At 41.0% G+C, this 27878-nt stretch overlaps 3 protein-coding genes and 1 long non-coding RNA gene across 4 annotated transcripts; 2 read left to right on the top strand and 2 right to left on the bottom strand.

Moving 5' to 3' along the window:
- Nucleotides 1–118: 118 nt before the first annotated feature.
- On the bottom strand, nucleotides 119–25521 carry LOC146982481 (uncharacterized). Its single transcript, XR_015036261.1, has 3 exons — nucleotides 25265–25521; nucleotides 19303–19389; nucleotides 119–261 (listed from the first exon to the last, which is right to left on the bottom strand). It is a non-coding gene; the product is annotated as an uncharacterized LOC146982481 (long non-coding RNA).
- Nucleotides 7706–8863, top strand: LOC146982484 (uncharacterized). The gene is made up of 3 exons (XM_085785524.1): nucleotides 7706–7906; nucleotides 8042–8229; nucleotides 8341–8863. The coding sequence occupies exons 1-3, from the start codon at nucleotides 7706–7708 to the stop codon at nucleotides 8861–8863; spliced, it is 912 nt and encodes a 303-aa protein (XP_085641650.1).
- On the bottom strand, nucleotides 12408–15911 carry LOC146982483 (uncharacterized). Its single transcript, XM_085783483.1, has 2 exons — nucleotides 15586–15911; nucleotides 12408–14480 (listed from the first exon to the last, which is right to left on the bottom strand). The coding sequence occupies exons 1-2, from the start codon at nucleotides 15779–15781 to the stop codon at nucleotides 12946–12948; spliced, it is 1731 nt and encodes a 576-aa protein (XP_085639609.1). The 5' UTR covers nucleotides 15782–15911; the 3' UTR covers nucleotides 12408–12945.
- Nucleotides 20698–24775, top strand: dhx58 (DEXH (Asp-Glu-X-His) box polypeptide 58). Its single transcript, XM_085783482.1, has 12 exons — nucleotides 20698–20813; nucleotides 21040–21230; nucleotides 21332–21536; nucleotides 21621–21811; nucleotides 21909–22022; nucleotides 22230–22362; nucleotides 22520–22705; nucleotides 22821–23071; nucleotides 23174–23485; nucleotides 23568–23758; nucleotides 23865–23964; nucleotides 24104–24775. The coding sequence occupies exons 2-12, from the start codon at nucleotides 21054–21056 to the stop codon at nucleotides 24287–24289; spliced, it is 2046 nt and encodes a 681-aa protein (XP_085639608.1). The 5' UTR covers nucleotides 20698–20813; nucleotides 21040–21053; the 3' UTR covers nucleotides 24290–24775.
- Nucleotides 25522–27878: the final 2357 nt, after the last annotated feature.

Here is a 27878-nt window from a genome sequence, read left to right as displayed (position 1 = left end):
TGTCAAGGCTCGGTAGATAAGCAAATAAAACAGTAAATATGAAGGAACAGGGACGAGGACGCCGTTAGAGCGTTAGAAAAGGAGAATTTCTCTGCGGGGAAAGAGGCAGCTTTGATGATGATGTGACAGCAACAATTACGACTGATTTAATCGGTTTACCACGGGGGTCTCTGCTCGCTCCGTTACTCTCTCCATTATCGATGAACTTCCTGTTGCTCTGCAGGGTTTTGGTCGGTTTGTTCTCCTTTCTGTGGGATAGGCCTACGAATTAAAACAAAATGGAGCGACGCCCTGGAGTGTGTTCACCAGCACACATGGCGCTGCAGTGAGAATATTAGATAGATATTCCACACACCACATAATCATTCTACAAATCATTTTGTGTTATAGTATGGATACTAAAATTAAATGTAGCCAATGTTGTGCAAAATCTGGGTAACATTATGAAAATAGAAATGCAGACAGTTTATATCAAATGACAAAAACTGGCATCTCATTTACAAAAAAGTAAAAAAAATTATTGTACAATAAAACCAACAGAGGAAGACACAGACATAGAGAAGGAAATTATCTACAAGTTTATAGTTTATGAATGTGACTCCCAGCATTGAATTCACATGAAAACTACATCCGTCTTCGTCAGTGGTCAAGATTAGATGAGGCAGAGATCACATCATGAAGGGAGGTCATGAGTTATCATGCAGCGTTGCTCAATTTCACATTATTAGACTGTGGATGAAGAGGGGAAACAACAGACTCTGCTAAAAGAAACTCATCCAGGTGGTGATTCAGCAGCTTTAAAAGGTAACGTTTCTGTATGTCACACTATTTAAAATCTGGTCAAAACTGTTATTAACAGTAAAGTCGCTCTTGTCTTAAATGCTCCATCACTCTAACATTTATCCTGTGAACAGCACTTCACAGCTTGGGTATCATCACTGAACAAAAACTTGCTCTTCTCTCCAACAACAGGTTTTGCACTGAAGAATGGAAGATTTAAATGGAAGCAACATTGACTATGACTACAACTATGACTACAACAGCACGAGCATAGACAAGGTAGAAGCAACATCCCCCATATATGTGGTGATTTACATCATCATCATTATCAGCCTGCCACTGACCCTACTGGCCATCTATCAACTTTATTCTCAGGTGAGAACTCAGTACATGACTGAGGGAGAGTTTGATGACATATCAGATGAGTGCAGTTTTCAGCACAAGATGAACACACGTCATCAGCTCACAACATGTTTCCAACCACTGTGTTTACTCTTCTCAATGTTTTCCTGCAGGTCAGAAAGGATCACGTGGCTCCGATCTACATCATCAACCTTCTCATTTCTGACATGATCCAACTCTGCTGCATGATTGGTTTTTTGACAGCAACTTTTGGGAATTTCACCATTATGATAACCTTTTCGGTCATCTACGTTTATTGTCTGATGACCAGCGTTGGATTCATGGTGTGCATCGCCCTGGAAAGGTAGTTATCAGTCTACTCAGTGTCTGTGTAGCTTTTCTCTGTTTGAACATTTTATTTCATCATAATTCAGATGCTCCACAAAGACGATCTGTGTGTCTGTGTATTACAGGTATTTGGTCATCGCCTGGCCGCTGTGGTACCGCTTCAGACGAAACATCAAGACCTCTGTCTTGGTCTCTGTTGTGGTCTGGATCCTTTCTCTTCTATATCTGTTTTTTTGTATTTTAATGGACGCCAACCTAATCATGTTGGGTGTCTTCTTCCTCCTTCCCCTCCCTCTGTTCATATTCTTCCTGTTTGGGAGCATTAAAGCTCTGTCTGCAGCCATCAGTGTCCCTCCTGATGAAAAACGACGAATTGTGGCCATTTTGGTTTCGGTGCTGCTTATTTACACACTGCTGTTCCTGCTTGCCATCATTAATCATCTTGCAAAAGAAGAAGCGATGACTGATAACTTCAATCATGTTTCTCTCTCTTTTATTATGCTCAGTCCTCTTGCAGACTTGTTTCTGTATGTTTTCAGTAGGAAAGGAGCTGGAGACAAGTTTCTGGCCTGTGTGTGTCGTTGCAGGATGAACAGCGACAGAGATATCAGCATGAATGATCTCAACGTAGACAGTCGCTCCATGTACAGTAGAGTCAGCAGACAAACATCATGAATGATCACAATTTATACATGTTTTTTTAGTAGGCAGAGAAAGAAAGAAAGAAAGAAAAACAGAGAAAGCAATTACAGAAAAGATCATTAAATAAATATAAAACTGCACCACTTCCCAAAGGAGACCAACTCTCACCAAACCATAACCAGCTTGAAAAGAAGCAATATATTGAATTATCCTGCTTTGCCTTCATTTACAGTAATCTTCTAATCCTGCTCTTTAACTGGATATTATCTGTTTTGTAATCTGTGCCATTACTGTACGTTTTTATTCCATTCTTTTAGTATTCTAAGCACATTGAATGACCTTTGTGTGATAAAATACTGTACTGTAATGTCTGTTTCCTTTTCTGAAATAAAGTTATTGATTGGATTACTTGAGGAGACATTTGATCATTGACCATAAATATATTACATAGATGATCATTTTTGACTCAAACCTAAATAGCAATTATTTCCCCGCACTCTTTGATATCCGTTTCCAAACTGTTTTCATGAATCATCTGTGACATAATGCTGCTGAATAAAGCAGAACATAGTGTGGCATAATTACTGTAAGTGCTCAAGGAAAATCCTCATTGATTGACACTGTCCAACTGCTTTAGCAATCCTGCAAGTTAAACAGATATTGTTTTGTTGTTGTTTGTTTCCATTAGACATTTTTCAAAATGTCTAAAACTTTTTTTTTTCTTTCTGTAATGTGAAGTGGTCTCTGTTGTCTATCTATCCAATCTGGGGGAGGACTGGTATGAATCTACTGCAGATAATCTACAGACTGTCCATGATTACCTCATAACAACTGTGTGTCAATTGAATTATCCCTATGTTGAAAGGCAGCAGTAACATGTATATGATAAATTTACAGCAATGTATCATCTCTGTACAAGATCTGCAGTAAGTTTGAGAAGTAATGTTGAGACAGAGAGAGAGAGAGAGCAGTGATGCTGGTGAGCAGGGTGTTGGCCTGTTAGCAGCTGTGAATGCACAGTGATGTAAGTGTCATGGTTATGGGTATAACTGTCATATACTGAGTGCAAAAAGAGGATGAATGGGAAAATATAAAAAAAGCTTCGGGATGAATATTATAACTCATAGTAAAGACATAAAGAAGCCATAGTTCATTGTTTTTCATAAGTTTTAGGTTAAAATGATCTGTTGATCGGTCGTGTTTGTGATTGATTGCTCTTGCCTTCTGGGTGGAAGAGGTTAAGAAAGATGAAAAGATTATTTTTGTTAAATGCACCTTCTGTAATATAGAGAATGCATGGGTCATAGGGTCATAACTATGTTGGGCCAAAGTGTTGATTGATTATGTCTTGTTCTGCCTGAGAAGAGAACGTGTACTAGCCATAGACTTTAGGGTGCTAACGTAAAAGAAAAAAACAAAACAAAACAAAACAACAACAACAACAACAACAACAACAACAACAGTAGACTTGAGGCATGGATCTTTTATAAGAATGAATAGATCCATGACTTAAGGAAGTGACAGCCTGTGCTCTTCTTCCTCTCTAAAACAGAGACGGAGCAGAAAAGCACCTACAGTTTGTAACAAGTTTATGTGATAGATTGATTTTTATCAAGAGGCTAACGTTTGATTGCAACAGTCATAGCACAAATAAGGAAGTGGTGAGAGAAAAAACCTGGTCATAACTCTGAAGTGTGGGTTAAAATCATTGAAAATGGCTTGCCAAGGTAAAAAACAAACAAAAAACAAACCAACTTTTTAATAAAGTGTTAAAAAAAAAAAGATAGAGTCTGCCAAAGGAAATCAAAGACAATCTACTTGTTGAGCCTGTTCTGAGAGATGATACAGTACTTGTGCTTACATGTCTGCAAAGGCCAGAAGGGTGAGCTCTTGCTGCTGTGCTTCATTCTCAGTGAAACTTTAAAGCAGTGTGTGTCCAGTATGTTTATTGAAATCTCCCCTTGTCAAGGTTCAACATTTATAGTTAGAGCAAAGAATGTCAGCAGTTAATTCACTAGGCCTATACGTCTGTCCTCATTAGCGGTGAAGCAAGACTGAAAAAACATATCACTTTGTTTTCTGCCTTTGTCCGTCAGAAGTTCATGAATTTAAAAAAAAAGGAAGTTTATATCACTTTATTAACTAAAATAATCTGCAGTATGATCACTCTGTCATAATAACCACCACTCTCTCATTCCTACATCTTTATTTTGTCTGTTTTCTGCATTTGAACTTTTCCCACTTACAGCCAATTAATGTCCAACCAGACATCAACAGACATCACAAATCAACACTTAACACCAATTTGTTCTGCAGGTCAAACTGTCAAACGATCTGATAAAGACAAATTAATGACAGCACAGCACTCACTTCATGCATCAGCATAGTTTTCATCCTCATATGTATAACCATCTTTGTTTTCTTATGAGAAGAAATCACATCATCAGTAACCTCATAGGAGCCAGGTTGTTCATTTTTTGTTTTGCTTGTGGGTGGTGCACGTTTGTGCCTGTTTGTGTCTGTTTAGGCTTGTGGTTTCTGTCTGTAGTCAGGTGGGTTAATCAGCCAAGTGTGCACGCTGGGAAGCCATGCGGTTTTTGACCATGCCATGGCGTGCCGTGTAACGCTGCAGGCCAGAGTTTATTCGTGAATTATGATTATGAAAGGTGTTATTTTGTATTGTGAGTATCAGGTAAAGCAGTCTGTGTGTAAATAAATCAGCACAAAGAAAAGTAAATGTTTGGACATTTTTGCTGTGTTTGTGCACTTACCTTTACCTGTACACTGGCAAGCTTACAAGCCCTTCAGACCAGCATGCACAGATAGTGACAAAGGGCCACTATAACCTCTTTTATAACATGTTAATGTTCTCCAATATGCTGCATACTTGACAACATGCAGATTGTATTCAGGAAACCATCAAAACGGAAAAAAACAAACACAACGCCTTCTTTCAGTGGATTTTTTTTTTCTTCTTAACCAACAATGATCCTCAGAAATTTAAAGAGAGAAACCACTTCTGAATGCAGAAGGAGAATAAGCAGAAATGAGATGATGAAACCACTTCATTATATCGTAACTTGTAGACAAGACCAGAGTGACAGAGAGAAGAAGACAGACAAGAGGAATATCCAGGTAGCTTTCCACAAGCTTTCAAAGGTAAAGTTTGTGTTGCATTATCTATTTATTATATCCTCGTTTGCAAAAACTTCAAAGTTATTGATTACCCCAAATAATCTACTGTACATTTAGTGTCTTTTTTGCTTTCTCTTGCTTTTAATGTCTTGATTTTGTGCTAAAATGCTGGATTCATTGGAATTACAAACTAGTGTCGCTGTACGGTGTTGGGGCTATCAGTAGCCATGTTTAGCCTACATGTGCATTTCTTCTACAATCTGATTATAATCATTCTCATTGGAAATTCCAGCTTCACTGTTTGCATGAACCTGAAATAAAGTGATCCCATTAAAACGTGCATGTGCATGCATCAAGCAGTTAATCAGAATAAATTCACTTTGACGTGCAGTGAAGTTGTTCCGGTCAAATCGGTTGAAAACAGTAGAAAAAGAAGCGTTTCATTCCATAAACAAATGCTGGCAATTTGTTCCTTTGCTCGCCCCTCTACCCATGCTTACCTTCTCTCTCGTCTATCCTCTGATCATAATGGACCTATATTGTGTGCTGCAAATGTTACTTTTGTTTCTGGTTTTCACTTTCAGTTTCTCCTGCGATCTATGTGAGGGGGTCGGCTACAACAATTTATTTTGTGCCCCTTTCACCACCAAAATCTATGAGCCAGTGGATGGAGGTCGGAAGCAGAGAGTAGGCTACTTTGATCAGATTAACCGTCTACATGGACCTTAATCCAAAAATCAACCGTCATAAACCACTCATCTTGATCGGAAAGAAATTTCTTTACGATTGAGCCCGTTTAAATTAAAATTTTCCAATCGACGTGTTTACATGATGCAATTTTATTTGGATCGGTATTTATTCCTATGTTATTCCGATATTTGTTTCCATGTAAACATGGCTAGTGTAAGGTGTTCAGCTCTGACATATTGAGCGTAGCGTTAGTTCTGGCAGGCCACGACGTCAAGCTCTAACTGCATAGCTGTCATCGCCGGCGCAGATCAGCTGATGGCTCAGCTGACTCTGCATGTCCGCTCCCTATTGGTAATTGCATTCAGAGCGGGGTATTTAAACTGCTCTCGCCCGAGCCTCCTTCCTGCTTCCTCTGCTGCTGGCACTTTCGCAACCCACCTCCACCCCAGCTCCTCCTGTCATTGTATTCATGTTGGTTGCTCTGCTCTGTCTGGGTTTTCTTTGCTGCTGCGCTCCCTGCTTATGCCGTTCATGATGGCTCGCGAAGGGCAGGGAGGTGCTCTTCCTGCCTCAGGCTTTACACGCAAGCGCGTGGAAGAGCAGGGGGTCCCAGAACAGTATCATACGGCGAAATAAAACTGTGCAAGTAAATAAAGATTATTTTGACAAAAGTGGTCCTGACTGAATAACAAAAAAGCAAGGCAGCGGCTTCATCTTCTCAGGCATCTGAAGAGCTTTAATGCCGGTAAACAAAGCCTGGCCAAGGTCTACAGGTCACTCACTGAGAGTGTTGTGTGATGAAAAATTCTGGTATTTAACCCATAAAGTGTTTTTCATATGTGGTATAACCACTTAAGGGAACTGTGTTCGTGACTGAACTTTCACCGGTATAGGCTGCTTGTAACCCTGATTGCGACATTCACCAAAGGCCTGAAGTAAACCTTTAATATCACCTTTAATATAATCTCCTGGTATGGGAACCTCTCAGTTAGAGATTAGAACAAGCTGACCCGGGTAGTCAACCCGGATAAATTTATGCAAAGCTGTCGATGTGTGTTCCCGTCGGGGGCAGTCGTTTTTCGGCAAGCAGTCTCTTTTCGGCACATACACTGGCTTTGCATTTACCTCAAAAATGGTATGGTATGTGGGAGTGTGTGAGCAAGATGTCTGTATTTGTTGTATTGTCATGTTATGTATGTCTACATTGTAATGTAGTGTATTGTTGATGTAGTGTGTTCTATGTATATGTTTGTTCAGGGAACCCTTTGAAAATGAGATGCTACATCTCAAGGGGCTATCCTTTAATAAATTCAAAAACAACTGTGTCTCATAATGTTCCTTTATAATTTCATAGCGTGGTGAATGTGCAGTGCAGCTCACAACTTGTCCACAACAGCGTTTTGGAGTTGTTGGATTTTGTATTTGATGAGTTTTCACTGCTACACCTGCCCCACTGATCTAAAAACAGCGTGCATCCACAATTAAAGGTAACGAACCTATACTCCTAAAACGAAGGGGATTATGGCAATGGGCGAATTTGCCAGAATGTTAAAATATCCCTATAAATTGTCATCAAGATCAATATCCTAACATACGGAAAATTCTAGGTTGATAGTGTGTAGTTTAGTGTAGTGAGGGATGACCTCACACTTTTACCGAATAGACCCGCGGGCCAGATTCACCTCACAGCTTTAGTATTATCGATGAAAGATGTGAGGTCTACATTAAAATACATGCTCTTCTCTCTAACAACAGATTTTATAGGAATATGGAAGATTTCCACATTAACAACACCTCAGTGGACAAAAGCTACAATAACAGCAACATCGAGTCAGACTACGAAAGAAATATCAACGACCTCATCAGAATCATGATGAAATTTTCACTCTTCAGGAATGTGATGATGAGCATCATCATCAGTATCAGCCTGCCACTGACTCTAGTGGCCATCCGCCAACTTTACTCTCTGGTGAGGACTCAGTACATGACGGAAGAGTTTGTGACAAATACATATGAGTGCAGTTTTCAGCAGAACAAGATAAAATCATCAGCTCACAACATGTTTCCAACCACTGTGTTTACTCTTCTCAATGTTTTCCTGCAGGTCAGAAAGGATCATGTGGCTCCGATCTACATCATCAACATTCTCATTTCTGATATCATTCAGCTCTGCACCATGATCGTTGATATGGCAACACCGAAGACTTTCATCTTCACAAAAACCTTAATTTCAGTTTACAGTTATTGTGTGATGACCAGCGTTGGATTCATGGTGTCTGTCGCTCTGGAAAGGTAGCTGTCAGTTTACAAAGTGTGTGTAGCTTTTCTCTGTCTGATCATTTTATTTCATCATAATTCAGAATCAAACTCCACAAAGACGACCTGTGTGTCTGTGTATTGCAGGTATTTGGTCATCGCCTGGCCACTGTGGTACCGCTTCAGAAGAAACATCAAGACCTCTGTCTTGGTCTGTGTGGTGGTCTGGATCTTTCCTCTTCTCTTTTTCTTCAGTTTTGGAGTTTTTCCGAAGGCCTTGCAAATCATATTTGGTGTCTTCTTCTTCCTTCCCCTCCCTCTGTTCATATTCTTCCTGTTCGGGAGCATTAAAGCTCTGTCTGCAGCCATCAGTGTCCCTCCTGAAGAAAAACGACGAATTGTGGCCATTTTGGTTTTGGTGCTGCTTATTTACACACTGCTATTCCTCCCTGCCATCATTTATCAGTTCACAGAAGACGCGAGGACTAATGATACCTTCAGGATTGTTTCTGTCATGTTTGTAAGGCTCAGTCCTCTTGCAGACTTGTTTCTGTATGTTTTCAGTAGGAAAGGAGCTGGAGACAAGTTTTTGGCCTGTGTGTGTCGTTGCAGGATGAACAGTGACGGAGATGTCAGCATGACTGATGTCAAAGACAGTCGCTCCATGTAGAGTCAGCAGACAAACATCATGAACGATCACAACTTATACATGTGGGTCTATTTCTTAATTTTGTGGCTTGACTGTGTGTTGTTTTATTTGTAGTGAATAGCTTTTCGCATTTAATCTATCTCTTTACAGTAATAAACCTGTAAAGAGAGGGTCTAATAGTGACAGAGATGTCAACTTAGACAGTTGCTCCATGTAAAGAGAAAAAGAAGGATAAAAAGAAAATGGAGGAAGAAGAGACAAATCAGATACTGTCCTCCAACAGGATTCACCACGTTACAGTACGTCTGACTATTAATTCACTGTAACACAAAGCTTTGTTTTCTCTTTGTCTATTAAAGGTTTATGTATATCATTATTACATTTACAAAAACAATGTTGAGTATGGCATTCTTCATTCAATGTTCTAAACCCATGCAACAAAAGATAAGCTATTTCTTAACTCTTTCGCGACCACACTAATTCCTCAGCACATCCGCTCAGGACCACATGTTTTTGGCTATTTGTTTACCTTTTATCTCACGTCAAACCGAACTCTGTACATCACCTAGAAACAAACGGTCTTCACGTGGTTGAAGAGTGACTTTACAACGTGCTCCTCGAAAAAACTGCGAGTTTTTCCGCCGTTTCGTTCGTGAGTAGGAAGTAGAAGAAGAGAGCTGGGTTTCTCCAAAAACGGAGCTCCCGCTCTAGTTTCAGAGAAAAACGCACTTTTGTGTCAAGTGGCAATCTGCTCATTTTACCGGTACTCTGTAGTGTGTCATGTATCCCAAATCATTTCTACGGCTAAATAAATATATTTGTAGGCAAATCTGGGGGGTGTGGCAGCTTGGAGAGCAGCGGGGCGGGTCTCTGGCCGCAGCGCAGCAGCTCCGTGACACTGCTGTGTGACTGGCCGGCGGTGGGTGCTCTGTGGCGGGGGCGGCCGGTCACAGCACCCGCTGCTCAGCGCCCGCTCCGCTGCACCGTGAAAACAGCAGAGGTAACCGGCTTTCAGATCCGAGTCTCCAAACCAGAAACGTTTGTAACAGCACCGGAAAAACTCGCCAGATTTGTCGTCGGTCGCTTTTGTCAAAAGTCGCCAGATTCAGCGAGAAAGTTGCAACACTGTAGCTGACAGCCGCACAGCGCTGCACGCTGTCCCCAGAGCAGCATTCAAGGAGAACGATTACTCAAATAAAACCAAGATCACACAGTTTATAAAAAACATTATTTTTCGATTGTAGTTTAAAACAGTTTTACATATCAGAGGACTACCATATTCACACACAGGGTACCCCAGAGTGTCTATTATCGTAATCTGTAAAAAAAAAACGGTTTTGACGAGTTTACTCGTCAATGGTCGTGAACGTTCGGCAGGCTGTGACGAGTTTACTCGTCAATGGTCGCGAAAGAGTTAATAGTGTGACTCGTGGACAAGTTGTGACCTGCACATTCACCAGGCTATGAAATAATAACGTAACGTTACGAGACGGAGTCGTTTTCAAGGTAAATTTATGCAAAGCAGCCGATGCATGTTCCCGTCGGAAGCAGTTTTTTGGCAAGCAGTCTCTTTTCGGCACGAGAGTGACTTTGCATTTACCTCAAACACAACTCCGTCTCGTAACATTCCATTATTATCTCATAGCGTGGTGAATGTGCAGGTCACAACTTGTCCACAAGAGTGTTTTGGAGTTGTTGGATTGTGTATGAGTTTTCAGGGAAAGCAGCAAGTACCATAGGCGTCCGTAGCGTTAGCTGAGCAGCTCGCGACTCTGCCCTGCCGATCAAAATAGCTTGAACCAACAATTAAAGGTAACAAACGTAGCCCTAAGACTATAGCGATTACAGCAAATTTGCCAAAATGTTGAAATATCCCTTTAAGGGCAGAGGGGCGCAGAACGCAGATCAGAGATGTAACAAAGTCGATCAGCGACCTCTGGCCTAGGGTGTCCTGGTGCCACGTGCACTGATGGACACCCTATCCCTGAACATGGTGTTCATTATGGACAAGCTGAGACTAGCACTCAAGTTGAACAGAAAAACACCGCTCAGGTTTAGATTGGGGAGGCCGTACCTTGCTTTTGTATGAAGTAGTAGTTTAAGGAGGTGGAAAAATGAAAAAGAGTGAAGGATGGAAACAAGTGGAAGCTGCATAAAAGTTTAGATGCGATAGATAGAACTTAAGTTCAATCCAGTGACATGAGTGTTCAACCTGTTGCATGTGTGTTTGTGTGTAAAGCTGCATTACCAACACACATTTATCTGACTCTCTGATGACTTCAGATCCAGACGTCAGACAGCGGTTTGGATTGAAAATAAATGTCCTGTGTGTTCACCAGCACACACTGAGCTGTAGTGAGAACTCTCTATCTTCTGTATACGACCATCATCATAATGGAGTATATTCCACACCACATAATCATTCTGCAAATCATTTACAGTGTTACAGTAAGAATTTAATGTTCTAAAAAAATATGAGCAACATTATGAAGATAGAAATGTAGGCAGTGTATACAAATTACCAAAACTGGCATCTCTTTAGCATCAATAATAATGTAATGTTACATGAATCTGAGCTCTGACCTGTCTCTACTTCTGCAACTATCTATTTAACTGTACAAATGTCAAAAAGATGACTGGAGGAGGAAACTCTGAAGAAAATACCAAACACTGGTTATAATCTGTATTTTTGGACTGATCAACAAAAATTGGACGAAAAAACTAAATTAATGTCTCAAACACTTGATTTTATCCTCCTGCTCTAACTTCAACAACTGGGAGACATGGTCCTTCAACACCATGAACACACAGTCGTTTATAGTGACTTAAGTTAACATCACTGTCAACTCTGTTTCTTCAAGGTTTTGTTTCAAAAAATGATAATTACATACCAGAAGCTAACATTTTCACAACACAAAATTTTAAAGCATTTCATTAATTTTTAAAGTTATATTTAGAGAAAATGCAAACCGTCTTGGCAACTTTTCAATTAAACGTGTTTTACTCCTGAAAAAAGAGTCTTTATTTTACAAAACTTGAATTAGTAAAGACAAGTTATCTTATAAGACATGGTTTTAAAATGTATTACATTTGAGTAATATTAATATTTACCCTAATTTGTTTGCAACAGAGTTGACGGTGAGTACGCTGATTTTAAGATTAAATATTTTAAATCTTACAGGTGTAAGCTTGGCAAATGCTGGGAATGTTAAATTATAAATAAAGTATTCTCTATGAGAATGAAAAAGGTTTAATGGAAAAAATGATTCTTATTTTTTGTTTTTTGTCTAAACTCGAAATGTACCCGCAATTCTGAAATGGGCCATAAGCCTACACACACACACACACACACACACACACACACTGTTCTGCTGCCACACTCACTGAGGCACTGAATATAGATTAATCCGCTGCTTAAAATAGTCCCAAGAGAGCCCTTACAGAAAAACCACATGTGAAGTTCATGTGGTTTTTCTGTAAGGAAGCAGCTGCTTGAGGACATTACTGAACCGTTTTAGTTCAAAATTAAACTATATATTCATAGGATGTGATTCAGCAGTGTGTAAGTGCATCTAACACGGGATTTATCAGCAAGAAATAAGACATAGAAAACCTTTGTCTGGCCTTTTTAATGCCAAACTGTTAGTCAAGACTGGGAAAAGTTTGTTTGGATTGAACAGACTAAACTTTGAGAAGCATTTTAACTCTCATCATGATGACAAATTAAAATGTGTGAGCGCTGTGATCAACAAACACATTTTCACATTTACACACACATTAAAACCCATCTCTATTCCCTCTTTTTTTGTCTTGTTGATTTAACAAGGTGATTGTGTGCTGAGTTTACAGATTGTTTTGCTGCCCCCATGTGGCTAAAAGATCTTTTTACACCTTTAAACCTTCAGTATTTTTATTGTGTGGTGACTATGAGCATCACCTCATGTTACAGATGGCACTGATAAGAGCAGGTAACAGTGTAAACATGTTTGTAGTCTATCCAGGACCAGAGATGAAGAAGAGTCAGGATAATATTGTAGTTCTGAGGTGAAAAAGGCAAAACTGGCACAATAAAAGAAGCTGTTATCACCACATTAACAGAGCAGTCACTTCTCAGTTGTGTGGCTTTTCATGTGAAGTCTCACATAAGTCTTTCTGTGGAAGCCTTTCCCACAGATCCCACAGCGGTGCGGTTTCTCCCCGGTGTGTGTGCTGCTGTGCTGCTTCAGGGTCGAGTGGTCGCTGAAACACCGGCCGCACACGTTGCACAGGTACGGCTTCTCGCCCGTGTGCGTCCGGATGTGTCGCATCATGTTGTGTCTGCAGTTGAAGGACTTCCCACACTCGCTGCAGAGGAACGGCTTCTCCCCCGTGTGGATCCTCATGTGCATCTCCAGGCTTCCCTGACTGTCGAAACACTTGCCGCACACTTCGCACACTTTCCCGTTTTTGTGAGTTTTCAGGTGAAGTTTTAAGTTTTCCTGTGAATCGAAGTGCGTCCCACAGACGCCGCAGAGGTCTGTGGCGTGGCTTTTGGCGTGATTCACCAGGGAAACCATGGAGTGGAACATTTTCCCGCACACTTCACATATGGTCCGGCTCTGCTGCTTCTTCGGTGACGAGGTCTTCTTGATCTTCCTCTCGCTGTCGTTGCCGCTTTCGTTCTCGTTTGCGGACGTGCTGTTTGGGTTGAGGTTCTTCTTGTGCAAATGGACCTGCAGGTGTCGTTTCAGCGTGGAGTAGTCGTTGAAGCATTTGCCGCAGACCGAGCAGGGATACGGCTTTTCCCCCGTGTGTATCCTGATGTGTCTCTTCATGTTGTGGCGACAGTTGAAGGACTTCCCGCACTCGTTGCAGTTGAACGGTTTCTCCCCCGTGTGGACCCTCATGTGCGTCTCCAACGAGCTGGACGCCCCAAAACATTTCCCGCAAACGCTGCAGATTTCAGCTTTCACGTGTGTTTTCACGTGAACTGTAAAACTCTCCTCTGTCTCGAACTGTTCCCCACAGACACCGCACACGTCCTTGGGGTGAATGTCCATGTGATTCACCAGAGAGACGGTGGCGTGGAAGGCTTTCCCACAGACTTTGCAGCAGATTCGTGATTTGTTTTTCTTTGTCGGGTGCAGTTTCGGAGCCATCGGCAGACGAGGCTCCCTCTGTTTCTTCCATTTGTCCTTGACGTCGCTGTCGTCGCTCTGAGACCCGTCACTGCCCCTCCACTCCTCGTCACTCTCGTCAGTCACAGAACAGCTGGAGGACGCCTCGTCATCGTCCTCCACCTTCGTCTGGTCCAGCTCAGCTGAGGTGCTCGGTAGCGGATCCCCTCCCTCGGCTTTAGGGCTGTGACGGCTGGACTCAAGCTGGTCGACCTCGTTCTTCACGTATGGAGGTGTGAAGATGATGCTGATGGTGTTGTCTTCTTCCAGCTCCTCAAGCTGCGTCTTCTCGTGGGAACTGGGAGGCTCCTCCAGGCTTTCCTCAGTCTGTGGAGGCTCCTGTTCCAGAGCGGAGGTCCAGTCCGGTTCACACTGCCCCTCCCCCTCCTCCTCCTCCTCCTCCTCCTCCTCCTCCTCCTCCTGCTGCTGCTGATCAGAGGGGAACCCCTCGTCCCAGACAGAGAGAGCCAGCTGTGGTTGGTCTGCAGGAAAAAACAGAGGAGATAACTTCAATTACTGCTGTTAGAAATAAAGAATAAACAGAAAAATCAATCAAAACACAACAGAATGTATTTTAGAGCCATGATTTACAAAATGATAACAATAATTGTGGATCTCTTCAAACTTCCAACAAACAATAATTTTACATTTCTAGCCTATCATAATATTTTTTTTCTAACTCTTATTTTTCACATTAGTCTGTTGGGACAACTTTGTGAAGATGCTTGGTCAGTTAAGAGTTCTCAGCGCCTGATGAAAGAATTAGTGATCACATCATCCCTACAACCTGATAAGCATGATCAAAATATCTGTAAAAGACCTTGAACTGAAACCGATTTATGTCACATTTCAATCACATCTCAGTAAATAAATTAACACAAGTACGACTTAAGTCACATCAGATCATGAGTAAAACCTCAAAATATTTACAGTACTGTCTTGTATAAACCAATTTATTTTTGCTCCACATAACACATATAGGCCATAAATAGACAGTAGTTGCCTATAGTCGCTAGTGATTAAAATCAGTTACCGCTGATAATCACCAGATACAGTGAGGTTTTTCTACTGTAAATCTGGAGCACTTGGGTAAATCTCCCTTTTGCCGAATACGAAATTATTCATTTGCAATCAACAATAAAAGTTAAACCAGAGCCTATCACGGATACAGATTCGCCGATAATCAAGCAAAAAAAAGAAAAAAAGAATTAGTAGACATTTCCATTGAGTTTGGCTTGCATTAAGCAGGTATGACGTCCTACCCCGGAAGGGCCTGGTTAATGTGAGGCATTATAACCTGCTTTAACATTAATCACATTAATAACAGGCTATCTCAATGATGCAGTCGTGTTTATGGAGACCGAGGGCTCAGCTACAGGAAGTTAAGTCACTGCATATTTCGGACACCACTTCATTTTCAGCAGCAGAGTGGGCGTTAACGGGACTCATAATGATCGCGGTTCAGGACATAGTCAGAGCCTGATGTCTGATGACCACACATGGTGAAAGACGGAAAAAGCAAGCAAGCAAAAAAAAAAAAAAAAAAAAAAAAGCGAGAATGGGAGTGCATTCTCGCGATGCACAAACCTGGGAGTTTGTTGATCTTTATTTCAGGTTTGAAAACTGTCTGCAGCATCCTGTGCTGTCGGTGGATCTCCCGTTTGGAGAGCAGGATCTCCTCCTCGTAGCCCGCGATGGTCTTTTGAACCGCCTCGAAGATCTCCTCTGCGGCCGCGGACAGCCGCTCGCTGACCAGGACCCTGAGCAGCTGGATGCTGGACATGATGCGGACGGACACTCGGCTGCTTCAATGGGCCGAAGCCGGCGGGTTTCTTATCACTTTGAACGCTGTTTATTGTTGTGGAGACGGCGGAACCACATGCAACGTTTCACCACTGTCAAGTTAGCACCTGTAACGCAGCTGGTAAGACATGTTTCCTGTCACCGTGTTATTCTTTTCAAAATAAAAGCGACATTTCTCTGATTTTCACGTTCTACAGAGGAGATAGGCTAAAGATTGATGCCCTGAACTACAACTCTGACTTCAACTTGTGCAGCTTCTTTTAGTCTTGAATCAAAATGTCTGAGGTCAAATGAAGCCTATGCATAATTTTACATGGTTATTTACAAATCTTGTATATCTTATATACTGATTCTTGAGACTTCGGCAAAAACATGTCCCACTAAGAGTAGTGACAATATCTATGAAAATTAATCACATTTTCTGATTTAGAATACTGAAGGTTGATCATCTGATGATGTTTTGCACAAATATAACACATTTTTCATATTTTTGTTGATATTTGTATTAATTATTTGATTATATACAAGGCCAGTACCCACAAAAGCACATGTCCTCTGACAAGTTCATATTATTTCAATTTAATATTAAACTGTTATTTAAAATGCATAATACATATGTGAGAGCAAATTTTTAAAAGCATTTAAAACTAAAATCAATGGATTTTCAAAAATATTTAATTAAAGTTTGTGGCTGCCAAAAATGCGTCCCAGGTTTTTGTCAACACAGTCAGATTTGTATGAATAAGCTTTTAAATCAGGCAACTACATGGCCAGCTGTATTCCTGAGGACCCCTTTCCACTCTGCTGCATCCACTAAATGACATAACATCACACAGGCTCCTGTAAGTTTGCTATTTTTCCAATAATCTTCACATATTTATTGATATTGCTAGTGTCACAAACATGACGTGTCAACACTGTCTCTTTCGTATATGGAAAATTCTTCTAGATTATGACACAGATGTAAGCAGTGAGTGAATCAGAGCTAGCTAGCAACAGAGAGAAAACAAAATGGCTCCTGTTTAGAGCTCATGCATGTTATCTAAAAAACTGTGTTTTTGTCAACACTGTCAGACGTCAACACTGTCAGATTCTCTGTCTGACTGTGGTGACACATATATGACAGTGTTGACAAAAATATCCAAATCATCCACAGTGGAGGCTAAAATATAATAATGAAGCCTAATAATGAATGTTTACAATAAACAGCATTAATAGTAATTTGATGTGTAATAATTCTTTATCCTCTTTATTAAATGGAATGGTAAATGGACTTGCACTTATAGTCTCTTGGACCACTCAAAGCGCTTTACAATGTAATGGTCACATTCACCCTTTCACACACATTCATACAGCACTGGGCATAGTGCAGGAAACTAAGCATTCACACACAGTCATACCCCAATGGAGGGGCAAGTGTGGGTTCAGTGTCTTGCCCAAGGACACTTCGACATGTTGACTGGAGGAGCCTGGAATCGAACCACCGACCTTCCGGTAAGTGGACGACCCGCTCTACCTCCTGAGCCACAGCCGCACGTATTACATAATTTTTCTCCTACACTTAGGCCATGTTTCACATATTCACATTGGCCACATTTCATAATATAATTAAAATGTTTATTTTATTCTATTTAATTGAATGTACTTACAATTAAATATAGAATTGAATACACTTGGTGATTTACTGATGAAAATGTTGCATGCATTTTAAGGAAGTATGGTGAGGCCCGGGAGCCCAGATGACAGATATTTTGCATAAAAACACACCCACAAATGACGTCAGGATTGAAGCTGAACCAACTAGTGGTACCAAGCAGTAACAGCATGAGGCAGTAGATTTTAAAGATATGGGCTGTTTTATTTAGCAATGTTACCTGTCGCAATGATGTGACCTTGGCGTCTATAGGGTGAAGCCACTGTCACCACTGTCAGATTAAAGTTTTTTTTTGTTGTGAAACAGTATGTTTTCAACCTGTTATTCCAAAGCAGGTGATGCACTAAAGGAACCTTTTTCTTTAAATCCAAAAATGTGTTCATTTGTGTTCAAAACTGTCATTTCCTATATTTAATTCAAATAATAAGACTTGCATGATGTCAGAGTTTTCAAAGTGCACACGTAAAACAGCATAAAAAGTGATTAAAAGATAATATTAAAGCAGAAGTAAGTGATATATTTGTGTTAATATAAGTCTTAAATAGTTATATCTTCCGACAGCAATCACTTACATAGAGTGTTTGGTCTGAAACACGGGTCTCTCAGTCCCTCTGCTCTGCTCTGAGCCGAAGAGAAAACATTTATCGTATCCTACAGTTTTTATCCAATGAGGAGAGAGAACGGCATGCAGGGCTGTGTGTGCAGCCAAGGAAAGCCGTGAATGTGGCGACGTAGGGACGAGGACTGTTATGGTGCGTTCAAGGAAACTCGTATTTTTCCGACCGTGAAGTGGTACCAGTTCGATCTGGTACGAGTTCACCGGTCGGAAGTTACGAGTGGCCGTTATAGTGACTTTCACCGGTAAAACAGGTCGGAAAAACACGAGTGGGTTGCCTGAAACGCTACAAAGTCGTAAGTTGTGACTTGAAGCTGTAATTTACGATTTCAAAAGCCTGTCTGGAACGCAGCATTAGCGAAAACGACCGGACCACTTACTTCTGCTTTAAACATTTAGCAACATTATTGTGTACTTAAGGTAAAGGCATATTCTATGAACTGTTCTAAATCTATATCAGCCCAAATAAAGAGCAATAATTCCCTTTTTCTTGTGTCTGACTGTGTTGACAAAAATTAAGTAATGACCTGAAAAACACATATTTTATGAAAAAATTACAAAGTCAGGAGGTTGCACCGAATCATTAGTTGATTGCTGAGAATTTGTTCTATAAACATATAAGTATAGATTTCTTAATGTTTGATTTTTTTTATTTTCAAAAATAAAACCTGTTTTATCCAAATTCTCAAGAATCAATTTAAATTGATTGTATATGTAATTGCATTTGTTGAACTGTGTTGAAAATCTAGTGTTTTATGTGATACAAAACAAAATGTCCATATTTTACACTTAATTCTTCATAATTGGTAATTTATCTATTGTGAAATTTACAACAATGCTGACACTATCCTGAAACATGCGTCCTGGAAACCTCACGACTCCTATTAATTAAACAGAATAAATACATTTAGAGTGGATACAACTAGTTAACTGTTAACTATGCAAACTCTTTAGCTCAGATGTGGACCAATATGAGGACAGCTAATTGTCATAGTCTTCTTTTTTCATGTCATTAGTGATGTGATCTTTTGAATTTAACTTAATTTCCAGCAGATGGCAGCCTTCCCAAAATAAATCAAACCAAAGTCATTGAAAGCAGCAACTGCACCTGACAGAACACTTACCTCTTGAGGCTTCAGTTTAAGGTGTCACAAGACAAAAAGGTTTAGCTCACCCACAGTGGCTGCCATTTCTACTGTATGTGGTTGTGTTGTTTTCAGTATAGACTTACTTGAAGTTTGCTCTGCTTTAAAAACACAGTAATTGTTCAGTTGAATGGACGGCCTTACTTCAGGGAGTTTCACGTCTCTATGGTTGCCTGGAAGGAAAACAAAATGTCTGAGTGGAACAAACAACATGCAAATGATTTTGCTTGTTAGAGCTGAAAATGTAAAATAAAGTTTGTCCTGAGGGTGGTGCTAGCAGACACAGCTTTGTTTTGTTTCTCTATTAAAGAAACTGAAAAACCACTGGTGTGAGGAAAAAATCATTATTATATTTCCTTGAATGTTTACCACCATGCATTGGATTAATCCAGCAAGTCCAGCAAAACACTGACTTGCAATTGAAACTGAAAAAGTTTCTGATTAACCAGGGGTGAGGAGGAGACAGGTTAAACAGCTCTGAATCAACTGTAGGTTTCGCTTTTCTGATGGCATAATAAGGCTCAGTCAGGGTGTGTGCAAAAACACAGGATGATTTCATAACGTTCAGCAGAACACCAACTGTATGCCAACAACAACAAAAACATGATAAAGTTTTAGCTATTGTTATATAGAGCCTTGTCACTGATGGAGCTGAAAATGTAAAATAAAGTTTGTCCTGAGGGTTGGGCTGGCAGACACAGCTTTGTTTTGAGGGATCACCTTTTAAGACTGATCTGAAGAAAAATAATTTCTAAGAAAGAGGAGGGGGGAAACAGGGTAGAGCTTTGTATGGGGTGAAAGGAAAAGCAGTGAGAAGAGTCAGGAATAGGGCATACTGATAAAACCCTCCAGAAAGGAATTAGGAGATTTTACAGTTGGTGTGTGAAAAGCTTTGCAGTGGATGGATGGACACCTGAAGACTGTAGTATGCTGTTAACAAGTGTTAGCAGACGGGATAAAGTCCAATTTTCAATTCCTATTTTAAAGCATTCCTGCTTTGTTCATTTATCAAGATATAATACTTTACTTATTATCTTGAATGACACCCATTGTGCATTGTTGGTATGGATGAACCCTTTCACTTTCAAGTTCAGCAAAACACAAGTTAATACATGTGTCTGAATAACAAGGAGTGAGCTTTAAACAGCTCTGGAGTTTCCCTCAACTAACAGGCCGTAGGTTTCGCTTGCATGGGGCCCAGTCAGGGTGTGTGCAAAAACTGAGGGCGTTTTCATTGCCCTCAAGATAACACCTCAGCTGACAGCTGTAGCCACTAATAGAGTCAATACCATATTTATAGTATATGTAGATAAGCTTGAATATGGATCCATCACCAAGAAGAACTATGGCAGACATGTTTTATGTCACTGTAGTTCAGATTTCTCCTGTCACTGCATAATACCAACTGTATGTCAGACCTGCAGAGCCTCCTTCATCAGGGCCCCATTTCCGGGTTACAGGAGCCTTTACTTTCGTTTTCCCTTCCTGACGTCTCACAGCTGATCACGGGAATTTAAAACTCAACTGCAGCCACTGTATGTGCTGATAGTGGACAAGGAGAAGCTGACAGCAGCACACAGTTCTCCACAGCGGACTGGTGAGTTAATAAAGGCCGACTTCCTTTCAAACAGCTCATGGATAAATGACACTGAGTGGTCTATTTATTCAGCGTGCAGAAAGGCTTGTTTGTTTTCTCTCGGTTCACTCAGATAGAGCCAGATTGCGTGTTGTCAATGTTTCAAACAGCTCTGATGTACAATCCAGTGTTCATTGCTGTCTTGCAGTTGTTGGATTCTGTGTAATTCTGATGTGTTGTCAAACAGGAATAACGTGTAGGATGGAAGATTTTAAACTGTACTCGTACCAGGAGGAGGTGGTTGAAAGGGCTCTCCAAGGGGAGAACATAATCATCTGGCTGCCGACAGGAGGTGGAAAGACCCGTGCTGCTGTGTATGTGGCCGAAAGACATCTGGAGACCACCACTCGGGCTAAGGTGGTGGTCCTGGTGAACAAGGTATGCAGAAGTACAGGATAATAACAAATACAGTTACGGATCATTAAACAACCAGTGTGGCTAAACGTTGCCCAATGTTTTCAATGTGTGCTACAATGCAGGTTCACCTTGTGGACCAACATTACAAGAAAGAGTTCAGACCTCACCTGGGCCTTGACTACACAGTGATACCAATCAGTGGAGACAGTGATGAGAAGGACTTCTTTGGAAAAGTGGTGCAGAAGTCAGATGTGGTCATCTGCACGGCACAGATCTTATACAACGCTCTGATTAACACGGAAGACACCAAACACGTCGAGCTCTCAGGTCAGTAGAACTAAGCTGCTAATCACATCTTTGATTATGATGTTATGATGACAAGGTGAATTGACTTTTTATGGGTCCTTGCAGATATCACTCTACTGATAATTGATGAGTGTCACCACACCCACAAAGAGACGGCCTACAACAAGATAATGAGGTGCTATGTGGAGAAAAAGCTGAAAAGAGAAGGCCGCCTACCACAGATCCTGGGTCTCACCGCATCACCAGGGACAGGAGGCGCAAAGATCCTGGACAAGGCTGTAGAGCATGTCCTGCAGGTGAGCATCCATGTCGTGGTCTTTTATCATATGCGCCACTGAAATGATCTGTCGAATCTCTCGCAACTTCTTTCTTCTTCATCTTCTTCCGTCTCAGATTTGTGCTAACTTGGACTCAGCCATAGTTTCAACCAAGAACTATGCTCCTGAATTGAAGGAGAAGGTACCCAGGCCCATTAAGTCATTTGACATTGTGGACAAAAGGCCAATGGTAAGCCAAATAGACTCTTCCTTTTAAACAATAAAACCACTATTTATAGAATTTAGAAAATCTTCTGAATTGGCCTGGGGACACTAACATTAATGGGATTATATCAACCAAGTCCTTAAGTGGGATTGTGCCATATTTAAACAAAGTCTTATGTCATCACACCACTTGTAAAGTTGCTAAAAAGACAATATTTTGATCGTCCTTGAGGATCCATTTGGGGATCAGCTGAAGCGTATGATGGAGATGATCCATGGGTACATGAACCTACCTCCAGACTTCAGTCTGAGAGAGTGTGGCACCCAAGAGTATGAGGCAGATGTGGTGATTTTAGAGCAGCGAGGTAAGAACAGTTTTCTTTTTCATCCCAGAAAGTGAAGTTGTTTTAAGGTTCACTTGTGATGCCAGGGAGACCTAATTTGTCTTTGTGACAGGGTGAGGCAAATTAGATGTAAATCAAATGTTTCTGTTGACATATAATTCATGGTGTTTTTCTTCAGGGGTAAGAGAGGACAGCAGGCTGCTGGCACAATGTGCTCTCCACCTCAGACAGTACAACGATGCCCTGCTCGTCAATGACACCCTGCGAATGATGGATGCTTATCGCTCACTAGAGGAATTTTACAACAAAAAGTCAAACACAGCCATCGATGGAACAGACTTCTTCTTGGTGGGACTCTTCCAAGGTGGGAAAACTCAGAAGTTTCATCACTCGTCTAGATATGTTCAGGTGCATGATTTTACAATGCTTACAATGTAATTTTTACTACATAAATATATGCCACTCTCTTTGCTACACAGAGAATCAGGTGGAGCTGAGGCAACTTGCAGGGGATTCTCGTTTTGAGAATCCAAAGATGGGCAAACTTGAGGGTGTTCTGCTAAAACAGTTTGACCAAGGTAAACAATCGAGGGGGATCCTCTTCAGTAAAACCCGAAGAAGCACCTTATGTCTAAATGACTGGGTCCTCAACAACAGAACTTTACAAGGAGCCGGCATCAAGGCAGACATCCTTACTGGGGCTGGCAATGGCAGCAATCACATGACACAGGTGTGTTTTGGCATATGATGATCTCCCATGAAGTCCTTCAAAATCATTTTAACTTCACTATGGGAATGTTTTCATGCATCTTTTTCCAAACTTTCCTTGTAGAACGAGCAGGCGGAGACCATCCGCAAGTTCCGGCAGGGTTCTCTCAACCTTCTGATCTCCACCAGCGTGGCTGAAGAAGGACTTGACATCCCAGAATGTAACCTGGTGGTGCGCTATGGACTTCTGACCAATGAGATTGCTCAGCAGCAGGCCAGTGGACGTGCCAGAGCACAAAACAGCCAGTATTCAGTGGTTGCCCAGCGAGGGGGGCGGGAGGAGCGCAGAGAGCTCACCAATGAGTACCTGGAGGAGCTGACCGGAAAAGCCATTGCTAAGGTCCAAGATATGAGCGACCAACAGTTTCGCAAAAAGGTGAGCATGCAGTACTCTGTTCAATCTTATTATTCCTCACTGTCAGAGCTCAGCATCACATTACACTCTTCTTTCTCTCCAGATAATGGAGCTACAGACACAGGCCCTTCTTTGCAGTAAATTTGCAGAAACCCTCAAAACAGAGAAGAGAAGTCGTTATGCTGCTGCCAATATCCAGCTTGTGTGCCGAAACTGTTTCAAGTCTGTGGCCTCTGGCAGTGACATTCAACTTGTTGACAATGCGCACTATGTCAATGTCAATACTGACTTTGAGTAAGTTGAACTTCTTGTTAAGTAGTGGTAGAGGTAATCCAAAGTGTATTACAGCTAAAGCGTTTGCCAAATAACTGGTCTAATCGTGGCTTGTTTTTGTCCTCAGGAGACACTACAAAGTTGGTGCACAGGTGAGGCTTCCCAGGAGCTTTGAGGACTGGGAGCCAGGGTGCATTATCAGCTGCAAAAATGGCAACTGCAACAAGGTACAACTGACCTTTTACCAGACATTAATTTAATGCTCAAACAGAGGCCCTGCTCTTCTCAAGGAAGTTCACCAACAGAGCTGATATTGGTGCTTATTGTATGTTGACGTCTGACTATTTCTCTTATGTAAATTCACAGGAGTGGGGATATGAGATTAAGTACAAGCAAATCGCCCTGATGCCCAATCTAGCCATCAAGAATTTTGCTCTGGAGACACCTGATGGCAGGATAACTGTGAAGAAGTGGAAGGATATCCCATTCACTGTCGAGGACTTCGACTTTTACCAATACTGCCAAGACAAATACCCTGACCTCCTCGATTGAAACAACAACAAGAGAGCTCTGTCGGAGGTTCTCCTCGTGTCTCATGTCAGTTAGTTTTTAAAATGTTGTGCTCATTAAGAGAAACCACTACTATAGCATTTGAGGGGCTTGAATAATTACACGTGCACTTTAAAAACTCACACGTGGTAGCACTTATTTTTGCTGTGGGGGCAATGAGGCAGTAGTGTGCTAAAACCCATTACACATCGATCATGCTTGAAATTAGCATGACAGCTTTGTTTATGCCCAAGGTCCCAGCTCTCTTTGCATTGTGTTTTTTCCTGCTTCATGTCAAGTCAGGCACACAAACAAAGCAGAAAATGAACTCACGGTAACAAGAACCTTAATCATCACGAACACTTAACATGTCATCATGAAGATGTTGCCTTCGCTCTTTAGCTATTTTCAAACAATTTTAATGACAACAACATTTTTACAGTAGCATGTGTATGTGTTATGCTTGTATTATATAGATCCTGAATATGCCAAATAATGTCATCATTCCAATGTTTTACAGGAGGTCAGATTTAACATAATCTTTGGCATCATTAAAATGCCAACTAGGCTACACATTAGATCATGTTGTTGCTACTATTTTATATATTATTCTGTAGAGCTAATTGGTGTGTGTAAGTAAGTCAATACTATAGTTGTTATGGGACTAAAATGACAACTCCTTGACCTGCTTGAAAGATTATTATTCTATAAATAATTTGCCTCTGGGAACCACTAGGTGTCAGTGTTGGTTAGCTAATGTCCACATCAAGTCTGCTCCTACATTGCCCTTCTATCTCTGTACTGTATCTTATTACGAATTAAGCAAATAAGGCCAGGGTATACATTTTCTCTATTGGGTCTCAAACTGAAAAGCTGCTGATGCCCAGAGGCTCTGATGTCACAGGAGTGAGTCTGAAACCTCAGATGTGCTGTAAAAAGGAGGTTGAGGAAGATGAATGAATAACTCTCTACTCACACACCCATCAGACTCTGCTGAGGCACACTCATGATCAAGGTACTTTATCCCAGGACTGCTTCACTGGAGGGTCTTGTTTGCTGCTAGTGCAACATGGCCTCCAAACATACTGTATGTATGCAGTCTGGAAATGAGAAAATACAATAGGTTGACAGGGAGAGGTAACAAAGTATTTTCATGCTTTCATTTTGATATAAACTGTCTACTGTAACTGTTCCCTTTAAATATATTAAGGAAGAAGTGTTATGTGCAGTAAAAATATCCCTCAAACCACAGTGTCTACATGAGCATCTCTTTGTTGGTTTTACTGACTGTTGCTACTGCCACAGTTCACTGTGCTGTTTCTGCATGACTGGATCAATACAGGGTTATGTACTTCAGCTTGGATCATTTAACACCATCCAAACAGTCTACATAGAGGAACAGATCTATTAGACTTGCAAATGATCATTTAACACACTAGCTTCAAAGATACAACAGTGTTTCTCAGAAGCCCCACAGCTTGATTTTCATCTATCCCCAAAAGACAAATTTAGACAGCTTAATCATTTACAGTTCCATTTTGCTTCTTCTTTGTTTACATACATGAATCAGGCTTAATATACAGTAGCAGAGCTCTGGATATAATGAGCAGTTTCCAAAACAAACCCAGATTATGAAACTAAAGCAACTGGCAAGGAAACCATTAATTTCAGGCTGGCAGCCACATTGGATAGATTCATTTTTGAAGCCATAAAACATCTTCTATGTGCATCTCCGGGCAAGACATGATTAGGTCAGCCTCTCTGTGTCACATGTGTCGTAATCCTTTCAAATCTGGCAGAGAGCTGGAGTCAGTAGTGCTGCCATGGACGTAATCACACTAAAAACAGGCTCTGTTCCGGTGTCATGCCTGACTCAGACACAGGCAGGCACACAGGAACTGCACACAGTGTATGATTTACTCTGATCAGGCTGAGGCTCTATAATCAACACTGATTACTTCCTTTTACTTTCCAGCTCGACACCCCATGCATCTTAATTGCAATTAGCTCTCTTCTGAAATTAAAGCAGCTTTGAGTAGTTGAGCAAAGGATGCCAGCGTGTGTGTGCGTAATGCGTATGTATAGGTGTGTTTGTGTGAATTCAGGGGAGGCTGCCTGTGCATGACTGGATCAATATGGGGTTGTGTATAACAAACAATATTCTCCTTGTAATTCGTATCTAGGGCATGTCTTCCTACTGTCCTGTCTAATACAGTACATGAGCACTATATGAATCTGTTTGGGAATTCCTTGGCTTGCTGAGGGGAAATGCATCTTAGCTGAGAGACAGATGTTTTCTAAAGGCCATATGAGTTCACAGTAAACAATGCCTGAAATTCATAGCATGTTAGATAATACAAACCAAGCTACTTTCCTGAGATTTCTCCTCTCCTAGATTGTTAAGAGACATGGGATGACATGTAGTAAAATGATCTGGACTGGATCCAACCAACCCACCTTGAGGTCTGAGCTTGGATGCCACTGGGGGAGCTACCGGGTCTTACCTAATTTGTTTTGATAGTTTTGGCCCAAGTCTTAAGAATTCTTACATTTTTACCTGAAACAAGTAGGCGACTGATTGATTTGTTGATCCACACAAAGCAAAATGTTAATAATTTCAGTCATTTTTCAAATTTTCAAATCCAAAATGCCAAAAACTTGCATGTGGCAGCTTCTCCACTGTGCTGTTTAGTTTTTTTTTTTTCTGCAAATAAACTCAATTACGTTAGGGATCATGTACAAAACAAAGCAACCTGAACTTGTGCTCTTGGGAAACACAACGCCACTTTTCTTAATATTATTTTCTAACATTAAATCAAAAAGGTAACCAGAATTATGCAGAATAGTCTTCAATGATGACAAAAATATTTCTTAACAATCCTACCTTTCATTTCATTGACTTCATATTAGTCGTAGGCTAATTCCCTCTTTCTTGGTAATAGTTGACGGACAGGAAAGCTAGAAATATGGCTCCTGCTACCATGGTGCGTGATTGACAGGTCATTAGCATAGCCCGGTCATTGGTCTGTTTTGTACTGTGAGCTAGCTGACCTAGCAACCTCTCTGTGTCAGACTACTGAGCCCATTACGGGCAGGAACCTGTCCACTTTCAGCCGGACTTTCTTTTTTTTTCAAAAGCCAAAGTGAAGGACTGTTTAAAAGGAGCGGGCATTTCTAAATCTCAACACAACCAAAGTGAGTTAATAAACAGAGATGTGGCTCAGCGTGGCGCCGCCATTGTTGGAGTTCAGCTCATGGTAAGTGTGTTTACAAGTTAACTTTGAATTAGCAGCTTGTGTGTTTCCTACAAACTGTTTTTTTCCCCGAGATCTTGTCGGTGTAAATAAGTTGAGGGTTTGAGGCCTTTCTCTTCAACACCACACAAGTCTGAGATTAGACTGACCTTGTTTGCTCCAGTCATGGCTTCCCGGTAAAGTTGGTTTGGTCATCGTTTATTTCACGTGAATGAACGGCTAGCTAGTTGGGCGGTCTCTCTGGTAGCCATGGTGATGACAGGTGGGCTAATGGCCGCAGCCACAGAGAGACATGAAAAATTCCCTGCTGAAATGAATAGGATACAGCTGCTGCCTGT

Source organism: Trachurus japonicus, chromosome 8 (assembly GCF_045865225.1).
Source record: "Trachurus japonicus isolate A0001 chromosome 8, Traja_1.0".
NCBI classification, from domain to species: Eukaryota; Metazoa; Chordata; class Actinopteri; order Carangiformes; family Carangidae; genus Trachurus; species Trachurus japonicus.
This window is presented reverse-complemented; position numbering and strand designations above follow the sequence as displayed.